Raw genomic sequence first — 19,066 nt, forward strand, 5'->3', positions numbered from 1 at the left:
TTGTTCAGCATTATGTCCATCATCTTTTCTTTTTGCTTTTGAGGCCCACTATTAGTTTTTAATTTACAGGCACTGGATACATGTAGTACAACTTTACTGTAGATTTAAAAGTAAATTAAATGTGTCAGTTGGGTGTAAACCAATGTTACCATATTTAAAACATACAGCACAAGCACCTTAGCACTCGTTCTCAGTAGTGTGTGCACAAGCCTAAAACCAGCAAAAACAAAGTCGGCAAAAATAGGAGGATGGAAGGCAAAAAGTTGGTGGGGAAACCACGCCAGGGATGTCAGGTCCAACAGTGGACCACTTTCTAACAAAAACATTTTATGCCTGGGTCTATTTTCTGTTACAGTGCGAACCTGTCTGCGATTAGAGACACTTGGTGCTTAATTTAGATGGAGAGTCTGACATTTCTATTTTCAGGAAGTTCCTGAAGCAAATGTGAAAGCAAAATCAGAAGATGGTGGAAGGGTGTTCTATAGTCATGGGAATTGTCCTCCTTGGTAACTGTCTCCATGTTTCAACCAGTTGAACAACTGTGCTTAAAGTTAGAAGTTGATGCACTGATGTTTCTAGTTGGGATATAGTGTGTGGCTAGATTTTGCAAGTGTTTTGCGCCTTATTATCAGGGTTTGCCAATGTCAAATATTCTTCATACTTGCATCCTGTGTTGTCACAGCAACTACATGGCACAGCTCTTGCTAATTTATTGCTCGTAGTTTCATATGGCAATGTAGTGCTTACAAGAGTTATTTTTATAGGAAACCTCTACACGGGAACTGTGGATGGAAAGCTCTGGAGGATCAGAGATGGACAGGCATCATTCATTACACAGATGGGAAAGAATCTTTCAGAATGTGGTAAGTGAAAGGTGGTAGTCAGCAATAAAATTGCATTTTTTAACACATTTGATTTCTGTTTCGATAAAGGTTATTTTGAATAAAAGCATGAGAACAGTCATAAAGAACCTGATAGTGTGTTGAGAAACTGCCGCCTCACTGAGTATTCTTATGTAGCTCTGAATTTTATTTTCCTTTCTGTAGTAGTGCTTGGGTGTGATTGCTCTCACTGCATAAGTAAACAAAATCGAAATCTGTAGAAGTGTCCAAGGGACGGGGGTGGGAGGCATAGTAATCAAAAGTGTTCAAGTTTAGATGAACATGTCTTTCCCAATGGCCTCTGTAAGAAATGGGGCTCCTGGTTGGCTAGGGTATGTACCTTAGCCAAGCAGAATCAACTCATTCTAGTCAGGGCAAGTCAGACACACAATTTAGGCCAACCTGTGCTCACTCCCGGCTAGTTTGGTGCAGAGCAGGCAGGCTAAACTCGGAAGGCAGTGTGCAAAGTATTTGTGCAATCTCCCTAAACAGCAACTCCCTGTAGGCACCCACAAAGAGACTCAACACAATGCGTTTAGAAGATAAAATATATACAATCTTTATGTACATGTTTAAAAGAGGTGCCTAATGATGCAGAGCAAATCATCATAAAGGGCTGTGTGCAGTTTAATTCTCCCAGGGCCGTTGGCAGGAGCCAGGCAATACCTGTTAGATGCTGGGTTCGAGGTCCACTAAAATGAAGAGGTGCTTGTTCTTTAAATAATGTAATCCTCTGATCGCGCTCAATCCCATTGAGTGGCCAGGAGTGGTGTGTACTGTGAGGTTACGGGGTGGCTGTCCACTCTGGGAGGAAGGCTGGCTGGTTCAGCGAGGATTCCGAGGCTGGAGTACAGCGGTAGACTTCCCAGGGGCCACCCGGTCTCAGACTCGTTTGTGCCAATACTGGAGACCGCAGGCGAGTCTCCCTAGGTGCCGAGATGGAGGCAGTGAATATTTCCGGGGCTGGAAGAGAGCAGCAGACTTCCCAGGGGGCCGCCCAATCTCAGACTCGTTGGCTCCTTAGTAAGTCAGGGGCTCCAGAGAGGGCGGGGGCAACTCTCAGATGCCGGCGGTTTCAGTGCGACGGCATGACCGCGATGTCCTCCTGGCGGCAACGGACTTGTGGGGGGATGTTGAAGATGGCGATCCCGAAAAGGGTATAGGGGCTGCCTGGTTGATTCTTAGGAGCTGGGCAGAGTGGTGAGGAGAAGGGGTGTAGAGAGCGATGCTTTCTGGCTTCCCAAGGGTGATAACAAAGGCAGGGCACATAGGCAAGTCCTGGAGATTCCCTGGGAGGAGTCGGAGGTGGGATGGTGCTGGGCAACTGTCAGCAGGCAGAGGGCAGAGTCTGGTAGCAGTTCCTGGAAACAGTCAAATCCCAGCAAAGTGGCAGTCCTTCTTGCACAGCAGCCATTACTCCCGCAGTGTTCCTTCGTGGTCCAGGGATGATCTGACTAGTGGGTCAAGGGGCCCACTCTTTATAGATAAAAGTGCATGTGATGTGGGGGATGACCACCAAGAAACCGTGTGAAGTGCGCAGGTCCCCCTTTCAAGTCCGGCTCGGCTCCAGGCAGCCAGTGGGGGGTAATCAGCCCTCTTGTGTGACCCCAACCCTTACCCTTTGAAATATAAGGGCAATATCCTCCCCACCCCTTTCTTAGGAAGACCCATCAATATGCAAATATGGCTGAGTGTCCTGTGTTGTGGGTGTCTGAAGGGAATGCACAAGTTGAACTGTTACCCCACCCACACCAGACGTGTATTGGAAGGAGGCTGTAGGCTCACAGGGCAGTGAGGGGAGAGAAATGTCCGCTTTCTAAAAGTGGCATTTCTAGACTAGTAGTAATAAATCCAACCTTACCAGTAAAGAAGATTTATTATTACAATTCCAATGGTACTAAACATGACCCTTCCACTCCTCTCAGATCAGGAATTACAATTTAAGGTTTTTATAAGGATTTCCTAATATTAGTCTATGAGAGGGTTAGGCTTCCCAATAATGAAATTGCACTGGAGGGGTTTTTCCTTACCAGGACATAGGGACGGTGAGGTGCATGTCCTTTCAACTTACATTGCTCCCTGCACCATGGGCTTTCTAGGGCCTACTGTAGGGGCGACTTGGATGTAAGCAAAAGTGGGAGAGTAAGACTTGGCATGGGGGTTTAAATGCCAAGTTGGGGTGGTAGTGGGGCTGCACGTGCAGGCTCTGCAGTGGCAGACCTAAGACTGTTTTACAGGGCTACTTAGGTGGGTGTTCCAATCCGTGCTGCAGGCCTAGTAGTAGCATTTAATTTGCAGGTCCTCTGGGTATGATTCACCACTTTACAAGCGATTCACATGTAAATTAAATAGGCCGATTGTGAGTATACCAGTGTCACCGTGTTTGTAGGGAAGAAGCACATGCACTTTAGCACTGATAAGCAGAGGTAAAGTGCTGAGAGTCCTAAGTCCAACAGAAAGATACAGCAACAAAACAGAAGGGAAAGGCCAAAAATGTCTGGGACAAGACCACCCTAAGGATGCAAGGTCTAACAATTTCCAAATTGCTTGTTCTTTCCTGAATTTGAAAGTGTTTCAAAATGATGCTTTCTATTTAAGAGGAAAATCCACACACTAAATAAAAACAATAAACGTTTAAATAAATGGTCCACTAAGAATTTAAAATGGACCATCCAGAGCCCAGTTAGAAACATATGGAGGAAACGTGTCTATTAACAAACATGGACATCCAGGTTTAATCACTGATTTCCCACTTGAATAAATTGAATGCTCATGAATAAATCACTTTCTCTACTTATCTTTTCATCTTTAATTGTCTAAATTGTTCGTACGCAAATAAATAAACATTAGAATGTGCCATATATCAACAGGACATTTCTATTTGTATTACTTCTACACATTGGCCAATCCCATTACTGAGATTTGGCCTCAGATGCTTTACCCTAAGGTTGATCCTACACCATATAGAGTTGTTGTCTGGCTTAGAACAGTGAATACCCGGAGTGTGCCTAGAAATTTCGTACTTGAGAGAATGAAAGAGCATTTTATAATCTTAATTTTTCTGTTCTCTGGTCTTTAAGCACAGTGGACACAACCAGCATTCACTTTACCTCTATACGAACAATAAACTTCAATTACGTATCAAAATCAGCATTTCAGTGTGAATCAGAAATTGAGCTGTTTTTCATTTTTATTGGGTTTTTAAAAAAATATCGATTTAAATCAATAGATCACAAACAATGGAATGTATATTTCTACAAGTGTCATCTAGCGGTCCTGCAGTAACCCCGTTTATGGGAAGGTATCCTTTGTTCAGATCAGACACTTAGGGGCATATTTATACTCTGTTTGCGCCAAATGTGTGTCAAATATTTTACGCACAGTCGGCGCAAACCTTGCCCCATATTTAAACTTTGATGCCCGACCCCGCGGACGTCAAAATTCCACGGTGTGCGTCATTTTTTTGGAAGCGGGAAACTGCCTTGCGTTAAAGTAATTTTTGGGAAGGGAATGCCTACCTTGCATATCATTAAGGCCTGTGCGCCTTATTTATACCCCAGTCATTTTGACGCACAGGAGGGGGTGGGCCTTAAAAAAAACGGCGCACAGCCTGATGTGCGCTGTTTTTTAACACCTGGGTCAGGGCAGGCGTTAAGGTATGTGTGGGCTCGGAAGGAGTCCAGAGGTGCCCTCCCCTGCCCCCAGGGACACCCCCTGCTACCCTCGCCCACCCCTGGAGGACACACATGGATGGGGGGACCCATCCCAGGTAAGTTCAGGTAAGTATTTTTTTAAGTTTTTTTTAAGTGGCATAGAGGGGGCTAATTTGGGCCCCACTACATGCCACTATGCCCAATGACCATGCCCAGGGGACATAAGTCCCCTGGGCACAGCCATTGGGCAAGGGGGCATGACTCCTGTCTTTGATAAGACAGGAGTCATGTCAATAGGGGTTGTGCGTCAAAACAAATGGCGCAAGTCCGGTTTGAGGCCTGATTTTTGCCTTTGACCTGACTTGCACCATTTTTTGACGCACAACCCCCATTGACCCATACGACGGCGCTGCCGTCTTTTTTTTTTTACTCAGACCAGTCTGCAGCGCCGGCTAACGTCATTCCTTAAATAAGGTGCCCGCATGGTGCGTTGGAATGGTGTTAGCCGACGGTAAAATATTTGACACACAACTGCGTTGGCGCAGTTGTGCGTCAAAAGGTATAAATATGGCCCTTAATTTGACTCTTTTTGTATGCATGAATACGGGTATATAGCTCTTCTTCTTACACCCCTTGTCATTGCCTTACCAGTACCGGGCCTCTGACAGTCTTTTACAAGCTTCCGCCACCCTCCTTTTCACCGCAATACATTCTTAACCTTTGTAGTCTCCGCGATTAAGTGTGTTCCTTCCACTAATCAAGCCGCTTCTCAATATATTTTGGGAGTGATTTTCTGTGGCACACTTGCTTCTCAAACAGACAGAAATCTTATATTGGATTTAAGCATCATTAAGTAGCTTAGTCAGTCCCATGTGGAAAATGGCTAAGTTTACACAAATCAAATGCTGAAAAAAGGAAGACTTGAAAGGAAAATTCACTTTGCCTTAGACACTTACTAGACCCTACTATTCTTTCAAGTAGACCAACCAAGCTCTGTCAGAATGATGAGCTATTTATCTATTTTTGAATTTTGTAAAAAATATTTTGTATATAGAAGACTGCTGTGCTGTACAAATAAATAAAATCCGATTTACTTGACATTGAAAAACTGATACTAGAATAATCACAAATGTAGATACAAATATAATTTAAACCAGTGCTAAAGAGGAAGCAGTTACTTATGAAAAAATGACAAGCTTTATCGTCATCACAGAAGCTATGTTTTTTTGCGAAAGAAATAGGCTTCCAAGTAAGACAAAAAGCTTTAGATCTTGAATGTATCTCAGAGAAACTAGAACGAAATTAATTCCAAATCAGACTTCACTGGTTGTGAAAACACGTGGGGTGGTTTCAATTTCTTGCATAAATATCATTCTTGCAGGGATCTCTGTTCGCTGTTGGTGCTGATGAGTGTATCTCAATAAAAAATGTTTGGTTAAATTAAGATTTCTGAAACTTATTTTGGGTGAAAGTTAACATTTCTGGAACCCCAATGCAGTTGTCCGACATCAAGCAAAACGTTGGGGGAATAAGTCTGTCGAAAATTGCTTCTGTACTTTTAGGATAGATGTTTTTAACTGTGAGAAGCCATTTTGTTTGGAAAAGATGAGTGATTTGCACTTACGCACTTTTAATTGGATGTCACCTATACCAAAAGGAACTGAGGGCCTCATTTACAAGGCTTTTGCACTACTGTAGCATCGTTGTTTTTTTTAGTTTTTTTAAATGTAATGGTGGCGCAAGCGGTGCTCTACACCTCTGAGCATTTACAAACTGACGCATTGGGCCCAGTGCGTCAGCTTGCAAAGCCTTGCACCACGTGATACATTCGCCAGGTATAATGTATGCAGGGTAGGTGTTCCCACCGGAAAAGCCACGCAGAACTGACACAGCGAAATTTACAACATTTTACTGTGTCATTCTGTGACCTCACTGCGTCAGATTTTTATCACCTGCTCCGATCAGGCGTAAAACTGAATCAGGGCTTTTCTCAATGGGGGACTCCTGGCATTGCTGGAGTAGCGTCTTTTTTTTTTTTACGCTAGTCCAGCAATGTGTGAGTTTAGCCCCACAGATGCGTCAGAATTTCTGACGCATCTGTGAAAATGTGCGCCATGGAGCTCTGCATTGTAAATACGCACTTCCATAGCGTCGATAGGGGGTTGTAAGGGCAGCTGAAGAAATCTAACTCATCGGAGCAGATATGTCAGATTCTTGTACATAGTCCCTGAGAGTTGACATTTTATCATTTGTTTTTTGTTATCCAGGGACTACGGACTTTGAACCACTATGCGGTAGGCCGCATGGCATACGAATGGATCGCGATGGTTACCTCATTGTGGCAGATTCTTATTTTGGGCTGTATAAAGTCCACCCGAAGACGGGTGAGAAATCCCTCATCCTCAGCAACCAGAAAGGTGAACCTATGCCTAAAAATTTCACAGTTATTAGGAGTGGGTGTGCGTAGAGTTGTTTCTCTGATTCATAAGCAAATGAGCCAGAATATTGAAAAAAATTGCAATATTTATTTCAGAGGATAAACACTACTGGTAATTAGTATGCATATTGGAGTACTACATGTTATCCCTGATGATGGGAAAATGTATTAAATCAACCTTACCTAAGCAAGTACCTGAGCTTTCTTAAATATTTTGACTGATTTGAAAACAATCATACACTTTTGCATTTTGAAACACAAATGAAATGCTTTCGTGAAGATGTTACTCATCTGATACCTGACATTTGGGTGCAAGCAAATATGAACGCTTTGGCTGCGGGTGATGGTAAGATCCTTTTAGTAGAAGATACACCGCACATAATGTAATTACTAATGAAATGTCGCCTTTGAGACAGATTTCGGGGTTCCTCCGTGGATGTCTGCACATAGTGAATGTGACAGCCATGAGCGGAAGTTTATTATTAAATTGTTCAGCACAAGCCCACTTTTTCAAATAAGTAATTTCCGAGTGCTACAGGCAAATGGGTTTTAGAAAAAAAAAGCATGTGGTCAGAACTGAAACCTACATCCACACCCTCCTTCGAATTTGCGGCTCCCGTATCACTCCCACAACAAATGATTGCCTTCCTTTTATCATGATTGCCTTCCTTTTATCATGATTGCCTTCCTTTTATCTCTCCGGACGCGCACTTACTGCCATAATTCTGCAACCCTCGCTTGTGGTCCAAGTTCATATAATCGTAGGTCGGGCCCTGCCCCTAGTGAGTTCCATCTAATTTATCTGGTGTGTTTTTACACAGCTCCCACTATCTTCTGAGGCAATAAAAACTTACAGAAATACAAAACCCGTAACAAAATTAAGAAAATACGGGCTCTTGGAACAAATAGAAAAACGTTGTATAGTAAGGTTGTAACTTAGACAAGATATGTAGTGTACTTGATGTGCAACAGAATACCATAAATGTTTTTAATATGCATCCGGCTTTCACATAGCTTGATAGTGAAAGACAACCCCATTTTACTTACCTGTGCAACGCCTAGAGCAACTCGGTGGCATTTTCTTACTGCCTAATAAGTTTCTTTTGTAGATTGCATGCATGCATGTCAGAATAAGTCGGAGCAGCGAGGGAAGAACAGGGTATATTTTTGTCCATGCCCGTGGTATTTCAAGGCCTGACCTAGTGTTTTTAAGTGCATTTATGGATGTTGTAGCCAATCTGCTCTGTAAATGATGAGGCTAGCACACTGGATTTCTTTCAGGGATTTTTTTAATTTAGAAACAGGTGCTTGTGCTTCATGGGGTCTCGCATGATATTTTTTATCCGGGCTCCACAAAAATGTCTGACAAGTTTGATTGGATGGGTTGTAGAATAAAGTAACTTTAACCAGGCACTATTAGGCTCCATCTACTAAGAACGTATGTAGCACCACGGATGGAAGTGCTTAATATAGCACAATTTATCCTCTATAGTACTTTGTACACAATCAACTCTCTAAAAAAATGTGATATTTTGTATTACTTAAAGATAAACTGTGAATCACCTCTTGTGTTATTTACATTGCCTGCATGTGAGTGACAGAAGAAAGGAAGGTGAAATTATGTAAACATGTGGAGCATTGTGACGTCAGGGGAGTTTGTTCGCCGATAGCACTGTGATGTCAAAAAGGTATTTATTTCCAAAAAGGTGTTTCCGAAGTCGAAATGCACCAAAGTACATTTCAGTTGACTGTCAAATAATAATAATAATAATAATAATAATAATAATATGTTTCCATCAAGTCGGGTCCTATGTCTCAATGAACTACTGAAGGGATCTGTGTTTGACCCAAATATTCAAATCTCAGGGGATCGATCCATTTTGCCCCTCATTCTCCAAGGTCGATAAAATGGGTGGTATTGAGTTGTACAACAATGATCATCTAGTATTCAGTAACCATCTATTATTCAGCGCCAATGTGCCTACTATTGCATGTGCGCTTTATAAATGCACGTTATGTTAGGCTACTCAGTTCACATTTTATTTCTGTAATGCCATTATATGTGTTTTAATGAAACGAGAGACATACGGGATCGATGTTGTTCTAAATTTTTTAATTTGCTTTATTTGAGATCTTAACCTATGGAAAACAAACTCTGTGTCTGTAGAAAGGAAAAATATGTTAAATGTCTTTTTTTAAGCTAAACATAACCCATTAAACGTAAGCAAGATCTCAGCCTAGTGGCGCACAGCCATAGGTAAATTATAAAGCGGAAGGCCACATTCAGCATGCTTCTCCCACGCTACAATCAAGGAAGAGCTAACGCAGCCAGTGCACTATTTTTTCATGAGAAAAGCCGTCTCTTGTTACATTGTGCTCAGGCAAAACAACACTCATAGACTAAAATGATTTTTAATTTATTTTAAAGACGTAATCCCTTCGTAATCCCCAGGATGTTGGTGTGCTGACACATGAGCTATGTGTCTCATATTCCAGAATAAAAATGAGAGTTTGGAGGATTTTGTAAGTCTTACCGCAGTATGACATGAGATGGACATATGCTTTTGGTTTATTGAGCCCCTGAGCTTTGCTTACGTAAGATTGCATGGTCCCTTCTAGTTGCTGGCTCATCAGAATGTGCTTGTGTACACAGGCGTGGACGGCATCCCTTTCAAGTTTTTAAATGGACTGGAGCTGTCAAGGAACGGTACCATCTACTTCACAGACTCAAGTAGCAAATGGGGACGGCGTCACCACAGGTACGAGGTAAGCAGCTTATGTGCACGTGCAACCTAGCCCTTCCCAGTGAAGAGTACTGATCTCTGTGCCCAATGCTTGAAGTGGAACTAGAAAGTTCAGGTACTCACTATCCAAGAGTACCTGTTTGCTGCTGAGACTTCGACCATGGAGGTTACATGACCTTTGTAGGATGTATTAAACCAACCCTATGGTAGCTCAAATGACTTTGATTACTTTTCTGCAATCCAGTCATTATGTGAATGTTTACAGTTTTGGGACTGACTGCCGAATTGGATACTACTCTCTATTGATTAGCAAGCTAAACAGTTTAATATGGTATGCTCTTGTGTCCTGGAGGTATTATTATTATTACGCAACAAGTAAAACCAGGTTTTTTTTATTTATCAATCAATCAATATTTGTAAAGTGCAGTAACTCACCCGTGAGGGTCTCAAGGCGCTGGGGGGAAGGGGAGGGGAGGGGCCTCATCCGAAGAGCCACGTCTTGAGGGTCTTCCTGAAGATGGTGAGCGGCGTGCAGGGGGAGGTTGTTCCAGCTCTTTGCTGCAGTGTAGGTGAAAGATTGTCCTCCAGCGGTGATTTGTGGATGCGAGGGATGGTGGTCAGTGCCATCTGGGCAAAGCAGAGGGATCTGGCGGGAGTGTGGAAGGAGACGCAGTGGTTCAGGTAGGCTGGTCCTGCGTTGTGTATGGCCGTGTATGTGTGAGTGAGAAGCTTGAAGGTGATTAGCTTCTCGACCGGTAGCCAGTGGAGGGTTCTCAGGTGTTGTGAGACGTGTTCTCGGCAAGGGAGGTCCAGAATGAGTCTGGTGGCAGCGTTCTCGATGAGTTGAAGTGTTTTGATTTTCCTAGTTGAGGTGCTGATGTAGAGGGCGTTGCCATAGTCGAGCTTGCTATTGACTAAGGCGTGAGTGACTGTCCTACGACAGTCTGCTGGGATCCATCTGAAGATCTTCCAGAGTTTGCAGAGTGTGTTCCAGCAGGAGGGGGTGACAGAGTTTACCTGGTGGGTCATGGGTAGGGAGGTGTCGAGGATGATTCCGAAGTTGCGGGCGTGCTCGATCGGTGCAGGGGGGGCGCGGAGGGATGTGGGCCACCAGGAGTCGTCCCAAGCTGAGGTGGCATTTCCGGAGATGATGAGCTCAGTCTTGTCGGAGTTGAGCGTGAGGCAGCTTTCTCTCATCCAGGTGGCAACAACTTCCATTCCTGAGTGGAAGTTCCTTTTGGCCGTATCCGGGTCTTCGGTGAGGGAAATTATTTTTATCATATTGGTATTTAAAGCTTGTAAATTGCATCTATATATTACATTTACTACCTCTGAAAAAGGCAATGAAGTGCTTTATGGCAAGTAGCACTGTACTCCTGAACCCAAGATTCGAGGTAACAGTTCGTAAAATAGTAATGTTTGTTTATTTTATTTTTCTTCTGTGTGCATTAGTTATGTTAGGTTTGTGCTCTTGGGTTCTTGTGTGTTTAGTAGACTTTAGAGTAGAGATCGAATGATGGAAATGGTTTTGAAAGGGTAAGTTGTTTTTGTAAAAACAAGCATTCGCAATGCAGTAGGTCTCGCGTTTGCTCGAGTTTGCGCTGTTAGCGTTGTAAATTCCTTCCTGGACGTGAAAAAAGTGAAAATGAAAAGTAAAACAGTTGACATAAGCGAGCCAATTCAAAGCACCACGGTCAGCATGAGCGCGAAGGAGAGACACAGAAAGAAAAATAAGTTAGCTCACAGTCAAACGTATCGCGATCGTGCAATTATCCATGTAACAGTGGCAGTCTGCAAAGCGGTAACAAAACTGCCCACAAAGAAGGACAAACATAAAGCATTTACCAATGATAACAAAGGATTTTTGAAAGGCAAGTCCATGAACAAGTGAAAGTGATGGGCATGAGGTGGGCGTGGCTAAAAGCCCACAGATAGATTACAACAGGTCAAAGGGTTTACACACACGACCTAAAAACTGTGTGCAGCAGAAGGCCAATCATAAAGTTTGACTGCTTACCTTTCAGTTGTTTATTGGAGTATTTGGGTGTTGAATTGGCACTAATGAGGTAAAACCTTTTACCAAACAGCGTTAAAATGTTTAAAAATGGCAAATTAATGAAGTAATACTATTACAAAATAAGCGCATTAGGCTGCATAGCTTGGCTTTTGTTGCCACATAATTTAGCCAACCCTGCTGCATAATTTGGTCCTGCCAAAGTAGTCCAGTGGCCCTGGCTGAGAGTATGCTGGGGGAGCACGCTAACATATGTCCTTGTCGCTTCCAAAACATCCTTGTAGCTTTCATGTGAACACATTCTGGGCCCTTTTAGAAAACATCTTGTGGTGATGTTCATTTTCTTTTTTTTGGTAATTAGAAGTTCCTTAATACGAGAATGGACAGAGGGTGCTCAAACGGCAGTGCCCTACCATGTCCACTTTACAAAGACATAATTATACCTGCCTTTTTGTATCAAATTTTTTTGTTGCGGTTTTAAATAGCACAAACTCAACCCGAAGGTATTGGAATGCTTTACATGAGCACCAGTTACGTTACACAAGTACACATTCATTTTTGGTAGGCACAGGGAGATTAAATGATTTGCCCAGATTTAAGAGATGTTTGTGCCCACACCGATACTCGAACCTGGTTCTTCAGCTCCAAAAGCCGGCAGCTCTGGCCATTACGCCACATCATCTCCCTCTCGAGACATTCTGTTTCAAGAGGCTCACGTGCCCCAATGCAGAATTTGAATGGGGAGGTATCTTGATGCTCCTGAAATGGGTGACTATTGAGAGGACCAAAATTAATTCTATGTCACAGTGTGCAAAGTCACAGACGTGAAATCACGCAGACAATGAAGAGTGGAGCTTCACCTGTCACCTTACAGCTAACAATATTTAGAAGTAGTTGCAAAAACAAAGTATGTCATCTAGAGTGAGTTCAGAGGAAAAATATGGGCTACAATTTTTGTTCGAGCAAAATACACAATATTTATGAGTTGTATGCTTAAGGAAAACACATAGCAACTATCTGTTCTCTTCATAGACTATTGATCTGCCAAAACATTTGTAATTGTAAAGTACATGTTGACATATGATGAGGTAGCGTGGCAGCTAGCGGATGTTTTTATTACATAACTTAAAGATACTTGTGTTGTAGACAGCGGAAGGATAAAAGGCTACTTGAACCTGGCATCATAAGAAGCAGCTACCCGGTACATATTCATACAAAACTACGGTGCTACTGAAAAATCTTCACAATACAGATAGTTGTTGCGTTTGATTGAAGTATATGGGTTATAACCAATGGGTCATTTAAAAAAGGTGGAGTGTACTAAATGTGTTAATATTTGGAATAATGAGCTTTTCATTTTATGGGTACATTTTCTTTTCGTGGCTATAAACAGAGCAGTCTTTTCCACCTGCACCAGACTTCCCCTGGCCACAGTTTCTAATGTCACATTTAAATTGGTTATTTTTAAAATACACTTTATCGAATAAGTTTTACTTTGCCATGCATTAACCCAGCTTTTTAGCCATCCTAGGTCGATAAATTAACTGCACCGATTGACTAAGCACCCAGAGATGGTAGTGTTCGCTCTGTATGCTATAAAATATCTGAGATTAGGAAAGACAACATTGGTAGCGTGAAAAATCAGTTACAGTAAAGCAAAAAAATCACAAGAGACGAGATGACTGCACTACTTCCAGTTTTGGAAACGTCTGAACAGAAATTCAAAAATGAGGCTGGAAAAGTATTTTTCTTTTTATGTTAACAGAATGAAAAGTCTTGCAAGCATTTGTGCCTTGCATTTCAACAAAGCTCTAATGAAGTTAACCATAGCAGAGAACTCTGAAAAAATGTATGGCCCCAATAAAGGAGATAAGCAATGCCCTGTGAGCGGATGTCTCTGAGGGCTGGCAGGGATGGGACCTGGAAAGAGAATCCAGATGCGAGGCTAAGCAATTTTCACATCATTGCTTCTAGGTTTAGCCACATTCTACCAGGACGGGCATATTGTGGCTTCAGTGAGCTAAATGTTTTGCCACCGGGTGTTTCTTTTGTAAAATACGTTTATTTTAGGAGCCAGAGGTAAATGAGGACAGCATTGGAATAAAGCCAAAACAAATGTCCGCAACGTGGGAGGAAAGGAATGTTGAAATAAAACGCAGGCAGCTACCAGCCTAAAACACACACGGTGAGAAGAGAGTAGCAAAGAAATGACAAAAGTAGACCATCACAGCAACAGATGAAGAAAACGTGGAAAAATACTGTGGTTGGTCACTGCTCTGAAACAGAAAAGGAGGGAGAAAAAGGCAGAACTGACCACTAGTAAGCAATAATTTTTAAAGGACACTGCAACCAACAAATGAAATCGCTTTAAGCAAAAAGAAGTATACGAAAAGTATACACGAGGTACAATGCTTTTGTGCGACCTAAAAAGGATGGTGAAGTTTGAGAAGGATGTTTGGCAGGTCATAGTAGTCATATTGGTTCGGGGTGCATCAGAGAGAGGAGGAACGGGACAAACGTTAAATAGAGTATTATTATTTTTTTTTTATGTAAGAAAACTGAAATTAACTTGTACATGCATATGTACACAGGACACTTGGTAAGGTTTTAGGGACTGGGGTAAATCATTTTTATGAATATCCATAAGTACACCGAAGCAGCAATATTTACATAGCCTGCGCAAATTTATCTTATAGTGAAGTATCCAATTTTTTACAAATAAATTAATTTATACTTGCATATACAGGGCTCGAAAAATCCACTCATATGGCGAGTCATATTTGATCAGTTCAAGCTATTTTTAGGACCTACTCACCCCTTCTGGCGAGCTCACAAAGAACAGGTGTTCTGTTCAGTTAGAAAGTGGAGGGGCAATAAAAGATGCCTTTATATCTTGTTCTTGTATGTCACATTTGCTCTGTGTTCACAGAGGTCAAAAGTCAGTTTGTCTTACAATTAATTTTCCTTCTGACTGCAGAGTTCCAGGATTTTGTAAGGTGAACTATCTGAACTGCTGTTTAGAGTGTGAAATAAAAGGCTACATGGTGTCAGGTTTTTCCTAACACACAACATTTAAGTGACTAAGTCAACTGCACAAACATTAAAAAATATATTTCACTAGTTGTGAAAGGCCATTTCTTGTATTTCTGTGTAATGAAAAAAATACTTTAATAGTATGAAAACAAATCAGAAAACTTTTCCTGTTGATGTGCAAAGGATATGTTTTCTGAAACCCAATTTTCACAGATTGTTAATACACTATACAGTTTTATCAGTAAAGCTGGAAGTGAGTGGAAAGTTTTTGGACATTTCTTGGAAATTTTCCTGACAGTATGCTACCATCATATTTTAGTAATATATTTTTTTAAAGCGAGTGTTTAAACAGACTGAGAAATACTCCTGACCTGATGGCAATGCTATTAGTAAAACGAAAAGCAAGTAATGGGTCATGTGTCCCCTATATCTGGGTTAGATTCTTGTGATACATGCAGCATATGTTAGTCTGCTTAAGCAAACAAAAGAGGTTTTTATTGTACTGCAGAAATGCTGAGATCACATATTTTAGGATGCAATCATATGTGAGAATGAAGAAAAAGGCGACTGTAAACTATTTGCCTAGGATCACACAATTTGAGACCCGTTTATGGGTCAAGTGCATTACAATTAGGTCGAGTAGATTATTTAAGTTACTCGACCTGCAGGTCTATTAACATTTTTAGGATTTTTCGAGGCCTAATATATATACATTACATTTCTGAAAGTTTTAGTAGCAGGTATAAACCTGTCTCTATATGCACCTATATGTACATAGCAGTAGCAATTATGACATAGTCTGATATGCATCTTGTGGTGTAATACACAGTTTCCCTTATATAAATGTAGCTGCTTATAACAGGAAGCATTGTTCAATAACATATGCATAATGACAACCTCATAGCCATATCGTGGGAAGCATAGTTTGTCATGTCTGATTAGACTCTTGTGGTACACTGTTGTGTTGTGAGTATAGTTGTCATGTGGGGAAGAGATAGCTGTTGACTAATCTACTGAAGCTGAGATGGTTGTTAGTGAATCTTATGTTTGTGGGTAGCGGATTCCATAGTTTGGCTTCTTGAACAGAGAAAGATACATTTTGAGGTGTGGAGCCATTCTCAAGTGTAGTTTGTGTTTGGTGAATTTCTTCCTGATGAAGGATGGTCATTTTTCATGTATTGCTTTGTGTGTGATACAAAGCAGCATGAAGATTGGTCTTCTGGCAACCAGTGTAGAGCCCTCTAGGCAGGGGAGTTGTGCACTTGTGGCTTTATCTGTAGGAGGAGTCTAGTGGCAGTGTTCTGAATACTCTGTAGTTTTCTCATAGGTGACAAAGGTGAGCTGTGATACAGACCATTACCCTAATCCAGTTTTGATAGTACAAGAGAGATGTTAGCTTGAACCCTCTGGGGGAATCCTAGATGTGCGAAGATGTGTTGCAGTGTTTTCATTGTGAGAAAGCTTGATTTGGCAACCTTACCCACTTGTGGATTCATTTGTGTTTTAATTTTAAGTCTCTCTATTTGGTTTTTGGAACGATCCAAACAACATAAAACACCCCCCCCCCTACCCCCCACCATCCAAGGACATGTAAGCCAAATACACATTTATTACAACAATTCCCATCTTTCAGGTCCGGTCAGGGCTGGGCATCGGCAGGTCAGACATTGTTCTTCTGAGGGTAATAAACACAGAGGTCAGAGAGAGTTTCTCCTTCAAACTATGGAGGGTGCCCAGTCTGTCCCCTATCTGGGCCGGTCCCTTTCTTCCTTCACCATTCACCCTCTTTCCTCGTTGTTCTCAAGGGGCCCCAATTGTTTTCGATTTCACGCAGGCAGCTTCAGGTCTGGTATAATAACTTTTTGGCCCCCATTCATCAGTTCAAACCCTCTTCCCATTCCCACTGAGTGGGCTCCCCCCAGTGTTTCAAAATATCACTACGGGCCACCATCCAAGCCAGGTTACAGAAGAGGAGGGCATAGCGGTCCAGGATCTGTTTGCTTCAGATTCCCAGTGTGACCAATTGGGCCGTAACCTTCACCTCCTCACCCAAAGCCTCTGAAGTGCGCTCTCCACCCTTTTCCAATAGGTCCCTAATTTCGGACAGCCCCATAGTGTGTGGACCAGAGTGCCTCCATATGGCATTTCCTGGAACAACGATCATCCTTCGCCCGACCCATATGAAACAGGTGAGTCTGGATATAATAGACCCTGTAGGATTTTCAGCTGGATCAGTAGAAAGCCTGCTTGGATTTCTACTCCTCTGTGGTATCCACATGCCTGAGTCCAATCGTCGTCCTCTAGTCTGCCTAGATCCCCCCTCCCATTTTTCCCTCAATGTGTCCAATGAGGGAAGACCATTTTGCAATAATGTAGAGTAGATCTGAAACACTGCGTGACTTGGCAGAGGGGAGCCTAGCACTGTACATTCCAATGGGGGTTGTTCCTCAATCTCACCCTGCAATGCATCGCATTTCGTGAGTAGGAACCTTAGTGGTTGGTATCACAGGACTTGGCTCCCAGAGAGGTTGTATTCTACTTGTATTTCATCAAAAGGCAGTGTCCTCCATCTCTCCAGACATCACCAAGTTGGGACACAGATCCCACTTCCAATGGTCCGCAATATCTTTAGGCCATGTAATAAGTCTGAGTAAGTCGGAGGTTCTGGAGTGCAGTGCATCCCACCGTCTGCCATCTAGTCAGTAGGGAAAAGGCTTTTCTGGGAATCCCCCCGTCCCAGATCAACCCTTGTGTCACACTGTCCACTCTGTGAAAGAAAGCGTCCGGGATCGGGTACAGTGTATTCTGTAGTACATATAAAAACTTGGGTAGATAGATCATTTTATATAGGGCTGCTTAACCCAGGAGAGAAAGTCACAGCTTCCTCCATCTGTCCACATCACCGTGATAGGCCCCTGAAATCTTCTCCAGGTTTTCATGCATAAATAATTCTTGGTTGGGTGTGACAAAGATACCCAGATATCAGAACTCCTGGGTCACTTATCGAAATGGACTGTTTCCTACTGCTGGTGGGGAAGCTACCCCCAAAGAGAAGGCCACTGACTTATGCCATTTTATGCAAAATCCTGCATGGGATCCAAACACTGTCAGTATGTCTAAGGTTTTCTTAAGCGAGCGTGGGGGGGTCTGCAAGGTAGAGGGGGATGTCATCTGCATATAGAGAAACAACATCCTCCCGATCCAGGCCCATCTAAGATCCCTGATTTGTGCGTCTGCCTAACTCCAGCATGCCAGTGGTTCGAGTGCAATGGCAAAAAGCAAGGGCAAGAGTGTGCAACACTGCCTGGTGCCTCAGCCAGCCTAAAATGAGCTGATAGAGTTCCATTGACCCAGACTCTCGCCACCGGTTCCCTATAGAGTAGGCTGATCAGGACAACAAGTATGGACCAAAGCCCATCATCCAGAGGACTGCAATTATGTAAGGGTACTCCAGGGAGTCAAAGGCCTTCTCAGCATCTAAGGCCAGTCGGACCCCCCAGTTCCTGCAGTCCTTCGTTGCACATCAGGCTTTCCATTAGCCTCCTCAAATTATGCCTCACGGCTCTACAGGGCATGAAGCCGGATTGATCGGGATTAATCAGGGTGTCAAGTACTTGTGTCCGGCGGTTCGCTAGGACCTTAGCTAGAATCTTCGTTTCAGTATTAATCAGGGATTTTGGCCTAAAGGAGGCGCAATAGTCAACTGCCTTTCCCCCCTTTATGGGTTAGGGCAATTGTAGCTTCCAGGAGGTCGTATGGCAGAGCACCCACTTCTCTGGCCGCATTAAACATGGCAAGCATAGGTTTCATGATTTTCGATGTTACACTTTTGAAGAATTCTACCGGGAAAACATTAGGGACCTGTTTTCCCATTGTTCAATTGTGAAATGGCCATGGTCACCTCAGTCAACTCACCCTCCATCGTCTCAACCTTGTCCGGATTCAGGCGAGAGGTCGGAAGGTCCTCCACAAAGCTTTCTAGGTCTGCCTAGTCAACGGTAGATTGACTTTGATACAGCTGTTCCAGGAAGTGCGCAAACTCCCTTGCGATGGCCTGGGGTGTCTCTCTCCACTGCAAGTCAGCCAATAGCATCCTGCTTACCCACCATTGCCCCTCCTTTTTGGTCAGCCAAGCCAAAAGCTTGCCTGCCTTGTTGCCCATTTCGTAAAGCCTACCCTGGGTGGCTCGAAATGTGCTTGTACTTTCTCACCAGGGCGGTATATTCCTGCCTGATCTCCACTTTAAGGACCAGTTCTCTAGTAGGGACAGCCACGTATTATGCCTCAAGCTGCGTTAGTTACTC

General features: G+C 42.8%; 1 protein-coding gene across 3 annotated transcripts in view; it reads left to right on the forward strand.

Moving 5' to 3' along the window:
- Positions 1–19,066, forward strand: part of LOC138288027 (adipocyte plasma membrane-associated protein-like) — a 218,796-nt gene that overhangs the window by 122,514 nt on the left and 77,216 nt on the right. For 2 of the 3 annotated variants that reach the window (XM_069229135.1, XM_069229136.1), the window contains exons 4-6: positions 765–863; positions 6,802–6,951; positions 9,625–9,737. In XM_069229135.1, the coding sequence (XP_069085236.1) occupies positions 765–863; positions 6,802–6,951; positions 9,625–9,737 (362 nt within the window). The remainder of the gene's footprint in view (positions 1–764; positions 864–6,801; positions 6,952–9,624; positions 9,738–19,066) is intronic. The other variant, XM_069229137.1, reaches the window with a different exon arrangement.

The sequence above is a fragment of the Pleurodeles waltl genome, chromosome 4_1 (assembly GCF_031143425.1).
Source record: "Pleurodeles waltl isolate 20211129_DDA chromosome 4_1, aPleWal1.hap1.20221129, whole genome shotgun sequence".
Taxonomy (NCBI): Eukaryota; Metazoa; Chordata; class Amphibia; order Caudata; family Salamandridae; genus Pleurodeles; species Pleurodeles waltl.